Source organism: Cololabis saira, chromosome 19 (genome assembly GCF_033807715.1).
Source record: "Cololabis saira isolate AMF1-May2022 chromosome 19, fColSai1.1, whole genome shotgun sequence".
NCBI lineage: Eukaryota > Metazoa > Chordata > Actinopteri > Beloniformes > Belonidae > Cololabis > Cololabis saira.
Genome location: NC_084605.1, coordinates 13,125,435 through 13,138,595, shown reverse-complemented (window position 1 = coordinate 13,138,595; position 13,161 = coordinate 13,125,435). Strand labels below are relative to the sequence as shown.

The 13,161-nt window shown below is 38.3% G+C and overlaps 1 protein-coding gene across 1 annotated transcript; it reads right to left on the bottom strand.

Moving 5' to 3' along the window:
- Positions 1 to 277: 277 nt before the first annotated feature.
- On the bottom strand, positions 278 to 12,566 carry LOC133419087 (glucagon receptor-like). The gene is made up of 14 exons (XM_061708104.1): positions 12,529 to 12,566; positions 8,431 to 8,522; positions 8,246 to 8,348; positions 7,895 to 8,005; positions 5,086 to 5,207; positions 4,532 to 4,638; positions 4,255 to 4,411; positions 3,929 to 4,088; positions 3,471 to 3,531; positions 3,321 to 3,390; positions 2,107 to 2,198; positions 1,873 to 2,011; positions 1,711 to 1,752; positions 278 to 349 (listed from the first exon to the last, which is right to left on the bottom strand). The coding sequence occupies exons 2-14, from the start codon at positions 8,488 to 8,490 to the stop codon at positions 278 to 280; spliced, it is 1,296 nt and encodes a 431-aa protein (XP_061564088.1). The 5' UTR covers positions 8,491 to 8,522; positions 12,529 to 12,566.
- Between the last annotated feature and the right edge of the window lie 595 nt (positions 12,567 to 13,161).

Here is a 13,161-nt window from a genome sequence, read left to right as displayed (position 1 = left end):
AATGAGGAAGAACAACACCTGCATCTGCATAGTCAATTCTCCAGTCTCATGCTGATGCCTCTGTTGGAGGGTATTATCTTCATTTCTCTTTAAAGCAGAGTGTGTCAAAGAACCATGCACTTGTGGTAAAGCTGGCAGAACCCGATGCCTGAATATCTGTGAATTTTCAGGAGTTGGTGAACTGCCAGGCATTGCTCTAGCTAGAGGCAGGTGATCTGTTGCAATCTGGTACTGTGGCAATGGAGAAAGTGTCTGCTCGAGACTCAAGCACAGCTAGTCATGGTCCACAGCATGCAATCTGTAACTCAGTCCTCCAGCTACCGAACTTCCTCTTCAGCTCTGTTTGCACCTGAACCAGGGGAGAGGAGTCACTTAATAGCTGGTATGGGTTTTGACACATTCATTTGAAAATACTAAGATTCTAAGTGTACACTGATAATAACTTTGGTAATGACCAGATCCAATAAGTCCTGATAAATAACACGATAAAGCATTTATATTTGAAAATAAAACCTCAGAGCAATAATACTGAAACAAAACAGATGTCTTTTTAGTCTGTCATACTTACAAAAGTCCATCTAAGGCTACGTTCACACTGCAGTTCCCAAGTGACCCAAATCCGATTTTTTGCTCATATGTGACTCAGATCCGATTTGTTTATGACAGTGTGAACAGCACAAGTCACATGGAATCTGATCTTTTCAAATCAGATTCAGGTCACTTCCATATGTGGTTCTAAATCGGATACAGGTCTGATGTTTTGCAATGCGACCGCAGTGTGAACAGGCAGGTCGGAATTAATGCGACTTTGACGTCACACGCAGAGCCCGGAGCCGCGGGAGAGACACGGGAGACGGCGGGGGTCCCTCCGGGCCGCCTCCTCCCCTCCTCCTCCTCTCCTCCTCTCCTCCGCCTCTCCTCCTCTCCTCCTCCTCCTCCTCTCCTCCGCGCTCACCTTTTTCACCTACGACCTCAGATCAGACGAGACAACCCGCTGAATTTAAGCATTACTAAATAAAGAAGCTAAGGATTCAAATCAGGAAGCGGTCGTGGTCGCATAACCTGCCCGTTTTACAGCGAGCTGGACTGTGTTAGGTGATAAACCCAGCTGAACGCCGGAGAGCAGAGCTGACACTCCGGGGAGCGGAGCTAGAGCCCTGCTATAGCGGGACTGTTTTCTTCATCCCGCTCCCGCTGCATTTGCGCCCGCAGTGTTTACATCCACTCCCGCCCGCTCCCGCAAAACTCTGAGAATTCATGCCCGCACAATGATAAAGATGCAAGAGAAACGTCCTTGACAAATCTATCTGATTTAATGTTAACATGATAATTGTGGAGCTTGATGGATAATTGGCAGTTCACAGGCACCTGTTGGATGCAAATCCATCATTGTCATCATCACACGCCTCTGCGCATGCGGGTCAGTTCAGGGCCGCGATGCGTTCACACTCGAGTCGGATATAGGACACATTTTAAAAGATAATGTGAACAGCCACACAAAAAAATCGGATATGGGAAAAAATCGGAATTGAGCATTAAGGACTGCAGTGTGAACGTAGCCTAACAACCCTAGATGTGCCTATCAAGTTCAATATTCTACATATACTTTTTTGACAGTAGTGTACATTAATATAAAATGATTCTAGGATTAAATAAATGTTAAATCACAAGTTTCTTACTGTTGTAAGATTATGATGTTAGATCACAAACCTCTTTATTGGCATAGCAGTAGAGTACAGCCACCAGTAAGCCCTGCAGAGAGACCAAATCTTAGCAATAACCCTGTTTCCTTTAAGCAGGGTGAGCTATAGTTGTTGCATGGGGAAATGATAATCTTCATATACAGTCATTCTTAAATCTGCTTGTACTTACCTGAAACGAACTGATAAAGAGAGTGAAAAATACTTTTACGTAGCGGAGAATGCCTGTTGTCTGTTCATCTGTAGCAAAGATGAAAATCACCTCATGAATCCCAATGAGAGGAATGAGGGTAAGTGTAGCCTTTGCAAGCCTAAAGGGACAAATCCATCAGACCAGTGATTTGTCACATAAACTTGAACATTGCCTCATGTTCACTTTTCTATACTCTGAGATAATGCAACTTGCCGAAGTTTGTAATCTGGATATCGACTCTGGTTATTGGCTCTTAATTTGGAAAATATCACACCCAGGATCTTCAGAAAAATCACAAAGTTGATCTGTTGATAAAAATGTATAAAAAAATTACAGTATTTCCATGATTAATTTGCCTTCTGGGATTAATAAAGTATTTTTGAAGTGAATTGAATATCCAGTGCAAAAAAACCCCCCAAAAACAAATAATAAACAATACAACTCCATATCAGAAAAAGCTAGGATGCTTTGGAAATATCAAAAATGTATTTTCTACTATTGATATAACTTTTTTAGTTAGACTTTTATTTAACTGAAGAAATTGTGATCCCCAATTTTTTTATGCATTGTTTCATCAATTCCATTTTAATTGTTGACACATACAGTACATCCATTTTTGGATTTCATAGTTACAGCACATTCTAAATAAGGTTAACCTGGTCTAGTAACAAACTAAATATGAATAAGTTATCTAAAAACACTCATGTCAAAATAAAATGAATAGAAAAAAGTATTAATGCATAATATTGATTAAATGCCGAGGTGTAGCCAAACATTGTAAAGATAATTCAGGGGAGTATGTTCCCTAATAAGAATTTTTCTGAAAATTAAACTTCAAAATAATGACCTCTGCTGAATTTTGTGGTTTCTTTTTATTTGATTTGATTTGATTTATTTTGTACATGTAAAAGACCACAATTAAAGAGAAGATAAGAAAACAAAGCAAACAAAACAAAGAATTTCATTAATATCTTAATTACATGTGCAAAAAGGAGTAGGAAGATATGTAACTTATTTAATCCTACCACCATTCATTAATCATTTATTAACACATATTTATAATGACTAACTATACTATAATTATACTCACACACTGTACTCACACAGTTACCTATACATACATACACATAATTAAGTATTTCTATATATTTGTACACACATGCCCCATGTGGTTACTAGTGGGTAAACGGAGCATCAAATCTATGTATCCACCTACTGTATAAGATTCATGTTTGCTTTAGTGTTTTGTGGTGCGATAAAGGTCTGAAATCCAAAAATGACTTAATATAAATATATGTAAGGACCATTTTTGTACTGTCCCAGCTTTTTCTGATTAGGATTAAACATTATAATACATCATAGTCTACAAGCGCATGCAGGGAATGTGAATAAACACTTGGAAAACTGTGTGCCTGAGTCATATTTACTAGGGAAGCAAAAAGAATTGGGAAACGAATGATCCACCAATAGTTCATGTTTTCATTGACAGCCCAACACCTAAGAAGAAAAGGTAGATATCATTCTTTCTCTTTCCAGTCTGTTGCACAAGGTTCTACACACTATGCCAGGTCACTCACTCTTTGTTTTCCTTCAGTATCTTCACCACCACCCAGGGAACCACAAACAGAAGTGGAGTTCCTGAGGAAAGAGGATAAAACTTATTACAGCTCATTGGTCAATATTGCAAGAGCCAAAACAAATAAACAAATGTGGAAGGAGGAAAACACCGACATGGAAATGTTTGCATCAGTTTGAGCCTGATTTGAAGTGGATCTGTCGACAGCAGCAGTGAAGAGTTATGGAGACATGCCTACATGATGCTTTTCCTTGTGTAGATGTTTTTTTGCAGTGTGATTGCTTGAAGTGAGTAATTTCAGCTGCACTTCCAAGCTGAGTTGGTCTTATATAAAGCCAAATTGACTTGTACCTTTAATGTATAGTAAACAATTCTTACATTTCTTAATGCTGATTAATAAGCCATGAATATGTGCCTTTGTTGCAGGTTAATTCACAGACCTAACAATGTGAAACTTACCCCAGCCGAGACAGAGGTAAGGAAGGTATTTTTTGTTTTCAATGAGCACAGAGGAAATAAGGACAGAGTACAAATAAATTGCCTCTCCAAAGAACCAATAGTGATTGGCCAGGACACTATACTGCATCGCTGCCTGTGCTATTCTGCAGCCAATAGCAGCCTAAAGAAAAAATAAAAATAGGAACACATACAACATGACAAATACATAGAAAATCAGATTTTACAGCTATCATTATTTTTAACTGTTAGCTTCCATTCAGTAAGAAGCATAGAGCATTTTTGTGGTGCTCTGCACTAACACAACTTAAGCACATTTCAAAACCTACCTGATGACTGAGCATTTCACTCACATCGTCCTGTTTTATGATTTCTCTCCCCCAGTGGCGATCCACCATTGTGTCCTTAATGATAACAGCCACGGCTCGGAAGATGAAGGATACAAAGAGGTTGGCATGAATGTAATTTCTGGTGCAACGCAGTTTCCTGTCAAGAGGCATAACAATAGCAAAAACAGATTTTTGTGAGATGTGTTTCAAAATTATTTGGGTGGGGGGGGGGGCAACAAAAGATGCAGAATGAATGACAAAAAACAAGGTGATTTACCTAAAGCTCAAAAGAATGGAAAGAGCTATTGTGAGAGTGGCGAGGGACGAGGAATAGCCAACAGTGTATAACGTCCTGAAGCTCACCAGCAGCTGCTTGAACCACAGCTGTAAAGACAGGTCACATTGGTGGAAACAGATCTCATCAAATTGGAAACGATGTTTTCAGTCAAGGCAAAATCTAACCTTACAGCCTGGAAGCTGTGAGTCCTTAAACTTGGGCTTTCTCAAACAGTGAAATATTTATACATTTTGAGAAAAATAGCCATAGAAAATATTTTTTTAGTATTTAGATACCAATGTGTTTTTCCAGTTAACTCAGATATGAGTTTAAAAGCTTGGAAGTTTCTCATAACCTGAGTTGGATACCAAAATAAAAATAAATAAATACATAAATAAAATAAATAAAGTTTGAAAAAAACATTTATTCAGTGAATATTGTTGCATTTTTCTTTAGGAAATTGAGAATATTCTGTATGTAATAAACATGCTTGAATAATAAGAAGCACTAACAGCTTCCCTGAATGGACTGCGTTGTTCCTGTAGTGGTCATACCTCCTGCGATGTCACCTCTTTTTCTTCTTTACACTGGCTCATGTCCCTCCACACTTGCCCATTGTCCTCTCTCTCCCAGAGTCCATCAAATCCACATCGTCTTCGTACGACTCCCTTGGACACTGTAAGAGAAAGAATTTGCTCTGTAGTCATTGCCTGTCCACGCCTAAAAAGCATGTCATAGTGTTAAGGAGGGCAGATGGATGAGTAGCCTGGTTATTGTAGGTTTTCTCACCGAAACATACACCCACACACTAAATATGCATGCATGCAAAATGATACATTTTTCAAATATAGTTTATAAAAGCAACTAGCAAATACTTGTATGCTAGAGTTAGATGTGAGGATCAATACTACTCCATATGTGTATTTCATGTGTGAAGCTGTAGCCAGCTGGTATGTCACTCAGTGTGTTATTGAGAAGATGATGGGTTCATATTATTTTCTTCCAGTGTGGTTTGTACATTATGCCAATGGTGATGCAAAGATAATCTACACCATCCTTCACAGACTGCACATTTCATGCTCACTTTACAAGCGACAAACCCACACATCAAAACTGCGCTGGAATGGGCAAACAGAAAGAGTAAGTAAGTAAGTAAGTAAACGTTTATTTATATACCACCATTCAGACACAGACGTCACAAAGTGCTTCACAAAAGGACAATAAAATACAAATACAATACACTGCAAATATGATAAAATAAATGTTAAACACAGAAATTACAGTCACAGATGGAATAAGGTTAAAATTTAAATAACATGATGGTCATAAAACAACTCCTAATCTGACGTAGTTAAAATATTTGGAGGAACAAGTGGGTCTTGAGATTACTCTTAAAAGCATCAACAGAGTCCAAGGAAGGTAGGGAGAGGGGAAGCTCACTCCAGAGCCTCAGTGTATCAGCCTGGGTCCTGGAATCCTCGGGTCCTGAAATGGGTACGAGGGACCATCAATAGGTTCTGGTCCAGTGACCTCAGCCTCCAAGGGGTTTGGGACATAAATCCCTGATGTAGGAGGGAGCCTGACCATGCATGGCTCTGAAGGTCAGAACCAGCTGATGCTAAAAGTGACTGGTAGAAAATGAAGAGCTTTGAGAATCTGAGTAATCTGAGCCCTTCTATTGGTGTCAGACAACAACCTTGCAGCAGAATTTTGAACCCGCTGCAGAAGGGACGGCCCTTTTCTATTCAGACAAGAAAACAAACTGTCTAAACGAGAAGACACAAAGGCATGCGTAACCAGAGGGGTATTCCAGGAAGCGGGTTTAGTGAAAATCCTGAGTTTGTTAAGCCTGAGGTGAGGGAAATCCGGAGTTTTCAGTTCCAGAAAGCGAGCTAACTCAAACTCTGAGTCAGTTACTATGGCAACTGAGCCTCTGAACCTATCCTGCTCGCTAGCAGGTTTACTTCAATAAAGCCTGAGTTTCTCTCTGTCTCCTGCCTCAGTGGCGTCAATTCAGCCAATGGGGCAAGCGGCAGAGAGAGCAGAAAAAGCGTATCTAACAAACGCAACGTATTGTATTCACTATGTCAGTGCAACAATACAATAGAAGTGCAACAGTACAAGTTTTGGGGAAGATAATATCTAGTGAAATCCATCATGTTGTTCTGATATGCATTTGTAGTTAGTTTATATGTAATAAGTAATAGAATAAATCAATACAAATAGACACAGAGTAATTCCATAAATGTATAAAATAAAAAATAAAAAAAAACATTTACATTTTCCCCTGAAGCCGAGGTGTGGCGGCTGCCCCTGATCTAAATGACAATAACATTTCATTCAATACCATTCCGTTTTCATCTGTAATATTATAAGACAGTGTGCTTAAATCAGGGGTCTCCAACCCTGGTCCTGGAGAGCACCTATCCAGCATGTTTTAGATCTTTCCCTGCTTTAGCACACCATGATACAAGGAGCTGTGTCAGCAACAGAACTGTCCAGACCTTGATGACAAGTTAATGACGACCATTGAGTAGAATCAGGTGTGTTCATGCAGGGAGACACCTAAAACATGCTGGATAGGTGCTCTCCAGGACCGGAGTTGGAGACCCCTGGCTTAAATGTTAAATGAATACTGCATTCAAACTTACACATTGACTGCAGCAACTTTCTCCCACGCCAATTCTCTCCTTTGCTGCTGCAGCTGTTCTTTTTATCAGAAATATGCTCTCATACTCGCCATACGCACGTATTAACACTTCTAACTGGAGTGGCGTGAAGTATGTGGATCTTCAGATGTAAACTAATGTTTCCTCAAAAGGGATTTTGTAAATTGAAATGTTAAATAAAGTTTAAAAAAATGTATGTGGATCTTTTGATGTCGCCGGTTGCCATGGTGAATCGTTGAATCAGGGCTCTACTGATGATGGCTTTTTAACTCGAGCTTAACAAACTCAGAGTTGATTGAACTAACTCATATCCGCTGTTCTGGAACCGAAAACTCAGAGTTTCCGATCTCAGGATAAGCCAACTCGGAGTTGAGGTTTGAACTCGGAGTTTTTTGAACCTGCTTCCTGGAATACCCCTCAGCTCCAGATCCACTTTAGATAAAAGAGTTTGGAAATGTTTCTCAACTTGAAGGAACAATTTCTTGTCAGCTGTTTAGAATGATGCTCTAATGACATTTCCTTATCAAAGATAAGATTTCTCAGGCTTGATTTGGCGATCAAGTACCGGTTGATCCCTGGAACGGCATCATCAGGGGCGATCACCAGCACTTCAGTTTGATTTGAATTTAGCTGAACGGAGTTCGATATGAAGAAATGAAGAAACACTGCTCACATTTCTGTGTGTTGCTGTTACCTTTGTCAAACCAGGGCAGGTAGAAGGGGCATGAGATGTTAACCATAAATCCAGCAGGAGTGTCTGGCCAGCAGGCATATCTGTCAAATGTCCTGTTACAGAATAACCCCACTAGAACAGCAAAGAAAACGTATTTTGGAAATAATCTTTGTTTGACTTTGTTTTATTTATATGGAGAAGACATATTAGAAAAAAAAACTGTCAACATGATGGTTCAGGAAAACCATTTCAATAAATAATCTATTGGAATGGAATAGGTAGGCTCTTTTCTGTTTCTTTTTCTATTTCTGGATGGATCTCCATACATTTCCATTTAAAAAGTGACTTCAATCACTGATGTTTTTTCCATACCTTGAGGCAGTGGCTCATATTTGATCATTCTGACGCAGTCATCTTTGTACTGGACCCACTTTCGGTAAGTCTCCTCTAAGACTTTCCCGCTGGTCATCTCAAGCTGCAAACAAGAAAGAAACCTTTTAATCACAGTTCTCTAAAGATCAAAAAATCTCTGAGTACTCTATTTTATCTAAACTAACCTTTAGCAATTTGAGGAACATGAGGAGGATGAAAGCCGTGATGTTGATTGACCTCTCCATTATTGCAGAATTGGTCTTCTTTGCTCAAAAGACTGGAGGGAGGAAGTGCAAGATATAATTTCACCTTCCGAACTATGAGGTCATGTATGAGTATGAGTAAGTTTAGAGTTTAGAAAATAAGAGAGACGCTGCATTCATCCATCAAGGGGTCGGCATTGTTCATAAATCTGAAAACGTCCGTTACCAAGGAATTTCAACAAAGGATGTAAGCCTCGCTTGGTGGCTTCAATTGCTGTAGACTACCACTGTCTGTCTGTCACAAAGAAAGGCTTTATAAAAAATCTGTTCCTGTTCCTGTTCTCCTGCAGTTATGATTACATGAATGTGCTAGCCAGCGACAGAAACTTCGATTAGGCAACTACACGCACAAAAAGCAATTTAAACCGAATAAAGCTTCATTACTTTCACAAAGTTGTCTATAATCGCACATGTACAAGGCCTATTGTTTTCTTATCATGTCTGATTCCATTACCTCTGACATGATTTCATGAATGCTCACAGTAACTGCTGTTACTCCCTCATGGAGTGTTTTTCTTATACTTTCCTTTCTAGTTTGTATTTTTTTTTTTCTTGAGGATTTCATAATATCTGAAGGTGTTGTTCCTAATTCTAAAGAGGGGTTTATTTGCACAGCCCATAGTATGTTATCATATTATTGTATCCTGTAATGCCTTTTTATCTTTTAACAGGTCATGTCAGACATGTTGGCAAACATATGGTGACGGCCCTGGAACAAATCCCTGGCACTAATGAGGTTTTAATTAAGAATATTGAAGCCATTCCAAATGAAAAACAAATGTGTGTAGTCAAAATTGATATGGTTTGAGTCTAAAGGAACTAAATGCAGGAGATGAGGTTGCAGGAGTTTTAAAACAAAAGTACTTTATTCAACAAAAAGCACTGCTAAAAGCACAAAAGGTAAATCCAAAACGCCCCCCAACAATCAGGATCATGGGAAGACATTCAAAATAAAACAGGACACAAACACAAGCCCAAAACTAAAGAACCAAGTAAAACATAAGAAATGAAACTCAAAATCCTACCACAAAAACCCTAAATCCAGGACTCTAAAAAAAAAAAAAACAAACATCACATGGTCATAATAAAACAGTATGTGATGGCCTTCCTGCATCACAAGGGAACTGACTAACTTCTATTTAAAACAATTCCCAAACCTACTAGTAGTACAAGAAATAACAACATTCAGGACATGTAAAGAGTTTCACATTGATGTGAAACACAATCTGGAGTGGTGAGCTGACCATCTACCATCTGCTCCTCTGACAAAGACACTGGAGGACCAGGGCACCACTACAGAGGAAAGGCACTAGGTGCTGGATGAGGCTGCAGTCTTAAAGTTCCATGTGCAGCCAAATGAAACAAAAGTAAAATTCTTTATGAATGCATTGTATCAGTTAAATTGTATTGCTGTTGAAATAAAGCCCACAAGATAAGAGAGAGGACAGGTTTCCCAAGGCTTTTAAAATCAATTCAAAGATACTTTATTTATTCTGGAAGGGAAATTTAATTGTTGCAGTATCCATTTCCATCTCCTCCCAGATGTTCAGGGTTATACCTGTGCGGAAGAAGGGACCTCCTAAAGATTGTTAAAGATCAAATGTGCTCCCTAGTTTCAGGAAACTGGGTTTTGAGTATAGGGCCCTTTTCAGGGTAGCCTTTAGGAGGACTAAAAGGATTACAACCCCAGTACACAACAGAAAGGAAAAGGAAAGGCTCTATACAAAATTCACTGACCTAAAACTTGTTGAAAAGGTTTGGAGACATGGACCCTGAGGACTGGCAGAGACTACTGGCGTATAGAAGCTTCAACATGGCTATAAGACATGTTTATAAACCCATCAGGCCAGCATATCACAAGAAAGTTCCTGCACTAGTCTAGTGCATGTCTGGCATAAGATGTGCCGGACTATCCCTACTCATTGGGTCAGTATTGTCAGTGAGTATTTTGTGAACACAGAGGATCTGCATGGTCAAATCTGATGCTGCTACATAGAGTTGCATTAAAAAAATGAATGACAAGCTGAAACAAAGTGTATTCTTCTCTTGACAGAATTAAACAAAAGGATGCGTAGGATGTTTTTAAGGATGCATCATTTTGTCCCCTTGCAACTGTTTGAGTGTGCATATTTGAAATCTGAAAACATGTTGGATTGGGCTTTCTCATTTTTATGCAGTCAGGTTCGCGAGAAGGCTGGGTTCTCATGTTATTTCCTTTTGCCCTAGCAACCTGATCAGCTCTGAGTTACACTCACCAGCCCCTTTATTATGTACACAAGCGGTATGCCTAATAAAGTGGTGAGTGCATGTACATGCACCCTTAATAAAGTGAACGTTTGAGCAATACTGAAATTAGTCATCAAGGAAAAGGTTGAGATGTGAAGGGAAGAGTACATAATTCAGCCAAAAATGGACCAGTTGTTTGCTCATTATAACTTGCTTTCTACGGCTTAACGTCAATGAGTAAAAAATAGGTACAAAGCTGAATGTTATATCTAAATGTAACCAGCTCATTTTGGTCGAGTCAGAGACAGATAGGTTGTTTCTTTGCATTAAATTCAAGGATACTAATGAATGTACAGCAGCTGAGGTTTAGATGTGATGCACAAAGATGATAAATAACTGAGTGTATGCTCCATGTGCACACATAACTGGAAGTGAAATTGAAAGTTGCTGAAATTGATTTTTCCATGTTACGTACAATAATGCTCAGATGAGATGAAACAGTGAATTGATCCGTTATTAGTTTTGATTTAACATTTATTTTTGCTTTTATAAAAAAAAAATATTTTTCTTCAGAACAGATTGCCGTTTGTCTTGTGGCCTTAATTAGTTTTTCCTCAAAACATTCAGAATGAATGAATGAACATTCAGAAAATAATTGTGGACAATAAAGAGAATCCTATAACTGGCTTTTGTATGATCAATAAAAGATCAGCCAAAAACAGCATCAGCATGACTAACTTGAGTGAGGTGCATTGAGTTGCATTCAAAAGGCCTTACAGCAATTTCACGTTTGACAGCAACCTGGACTCTGGGGATATCATGCACCCACAATCTGTAGGGGTCCCACTTCAGGCTCACCGCCCGCTGTGACTCTGAAAGGTCCATTAATGTGCTTTATCACTACTGGTTGGTGACATTTTACAATTTTTTCTCAATTGTGATGACAGGAGGCTGTCACGCAGCATTACTAATAAATAAATAAATAACTAAGAAAGAAAGACAGAAGATCACTTGCTTTATTTCAACCCCCATTGTTTTATAAAACCTCGACATCTTACGCATTTCACATGAGACGATGGTTTAGCTCAGGTTTTTCTCAACTTCAGTCAAGATTATTCCCATATAAAAGATGGCATTATAAATAAGCAGTGTGGTAATAAATAAAATAAAATAAAATAAAATAAAATAAATCCCCTGAATCTTTTTTGTGCAATCTGTGAGGGTTTGGAAAATAGTCAAAGCTCCAAAATGTTAATGTTCAATCATTTATGGGCTTCTGAACCTGCTGCAGGATTGTTAATGGCTGTTAGGGTTAATTAGGACTTCAAACAAGGCTTAAATAGACTAATATGAATTAAATTACTGGCATACTGTAATGAATCAAAAAGCAATATCACAGTTGTTGAGCAGACAAAGAATATCCTGGAGCAAAGCATCAAACTCAACTGCAAACTCAAACTAAATTATCTTCAAAACATACTGGTACTATTATTATTATTATTATTATTATTATTATTATTATTATTATTATTATTATTATTATTATTATTATTATTATTATTAATAATAATAATAATAATAATAATAATAATAATAATAATAATAATACATTATCTAAAATATTGTATTTATTTATTATTTTCAACCGTCCCTCATGAAAATAATGCTCAGTCTCCAATTAACTTGATTAAGCCTCCTTGGTTGCAGAATGCAAGGTCTTTATAACGGACGTAGTTTAAATACAACAGACCTCGGAACAACAGAAAACAAAAAACTAATTATTCAGTCACTTACAGTAAATCGGTCGTTGGCAGATGAGCAGGCTGCACCTCTGTAAGAAGCTCGGTGCGGGGGAAGCTCGGTTCTTTATACGTCAGAGACAGAAAGAAAGAGAGTGAGTACAGCTGAACCCGCTGCAGCTGTTCTCCCCGAAGCTCCGCTAAAATCTAACGCCTTTGTTCGTTTGTTTTTCCCTCATAAACCTAACGACCACTTACTTTTATTCGCACTTTATTAGGTTGGTGAAATTTACATGACTCTTTATGAAACGACTTTAACGCTGAGTTTAAACCCTTCATTCAGCTGAGTGACGGCAGAAATCATTTCTTAATATGCTGCAACCAAAACAGCCTTTTGGATGGGTTTTGCAGGACCTATCAAGTGCAATTAACACCAATATTTTTTTTGGGGTGGTGATGGAGGGGGCTTGGATAAATTCAAATAAAGGAAATGAACTTGGGCAAAATCTATAGAAATACATAAGCTTGAGAGCTGAGGAGAGCAACCTATCAATGAACATTTTATATTTTTACTTTAGTTTAAAGAGAGAGCCAAATGACAATTCAGATGAGAGGTTTTCCAGATGATGGATAAAGCATATCCTATTGATAAAAATGTCTAATTCACACATTCACTGTAAAATGTTAT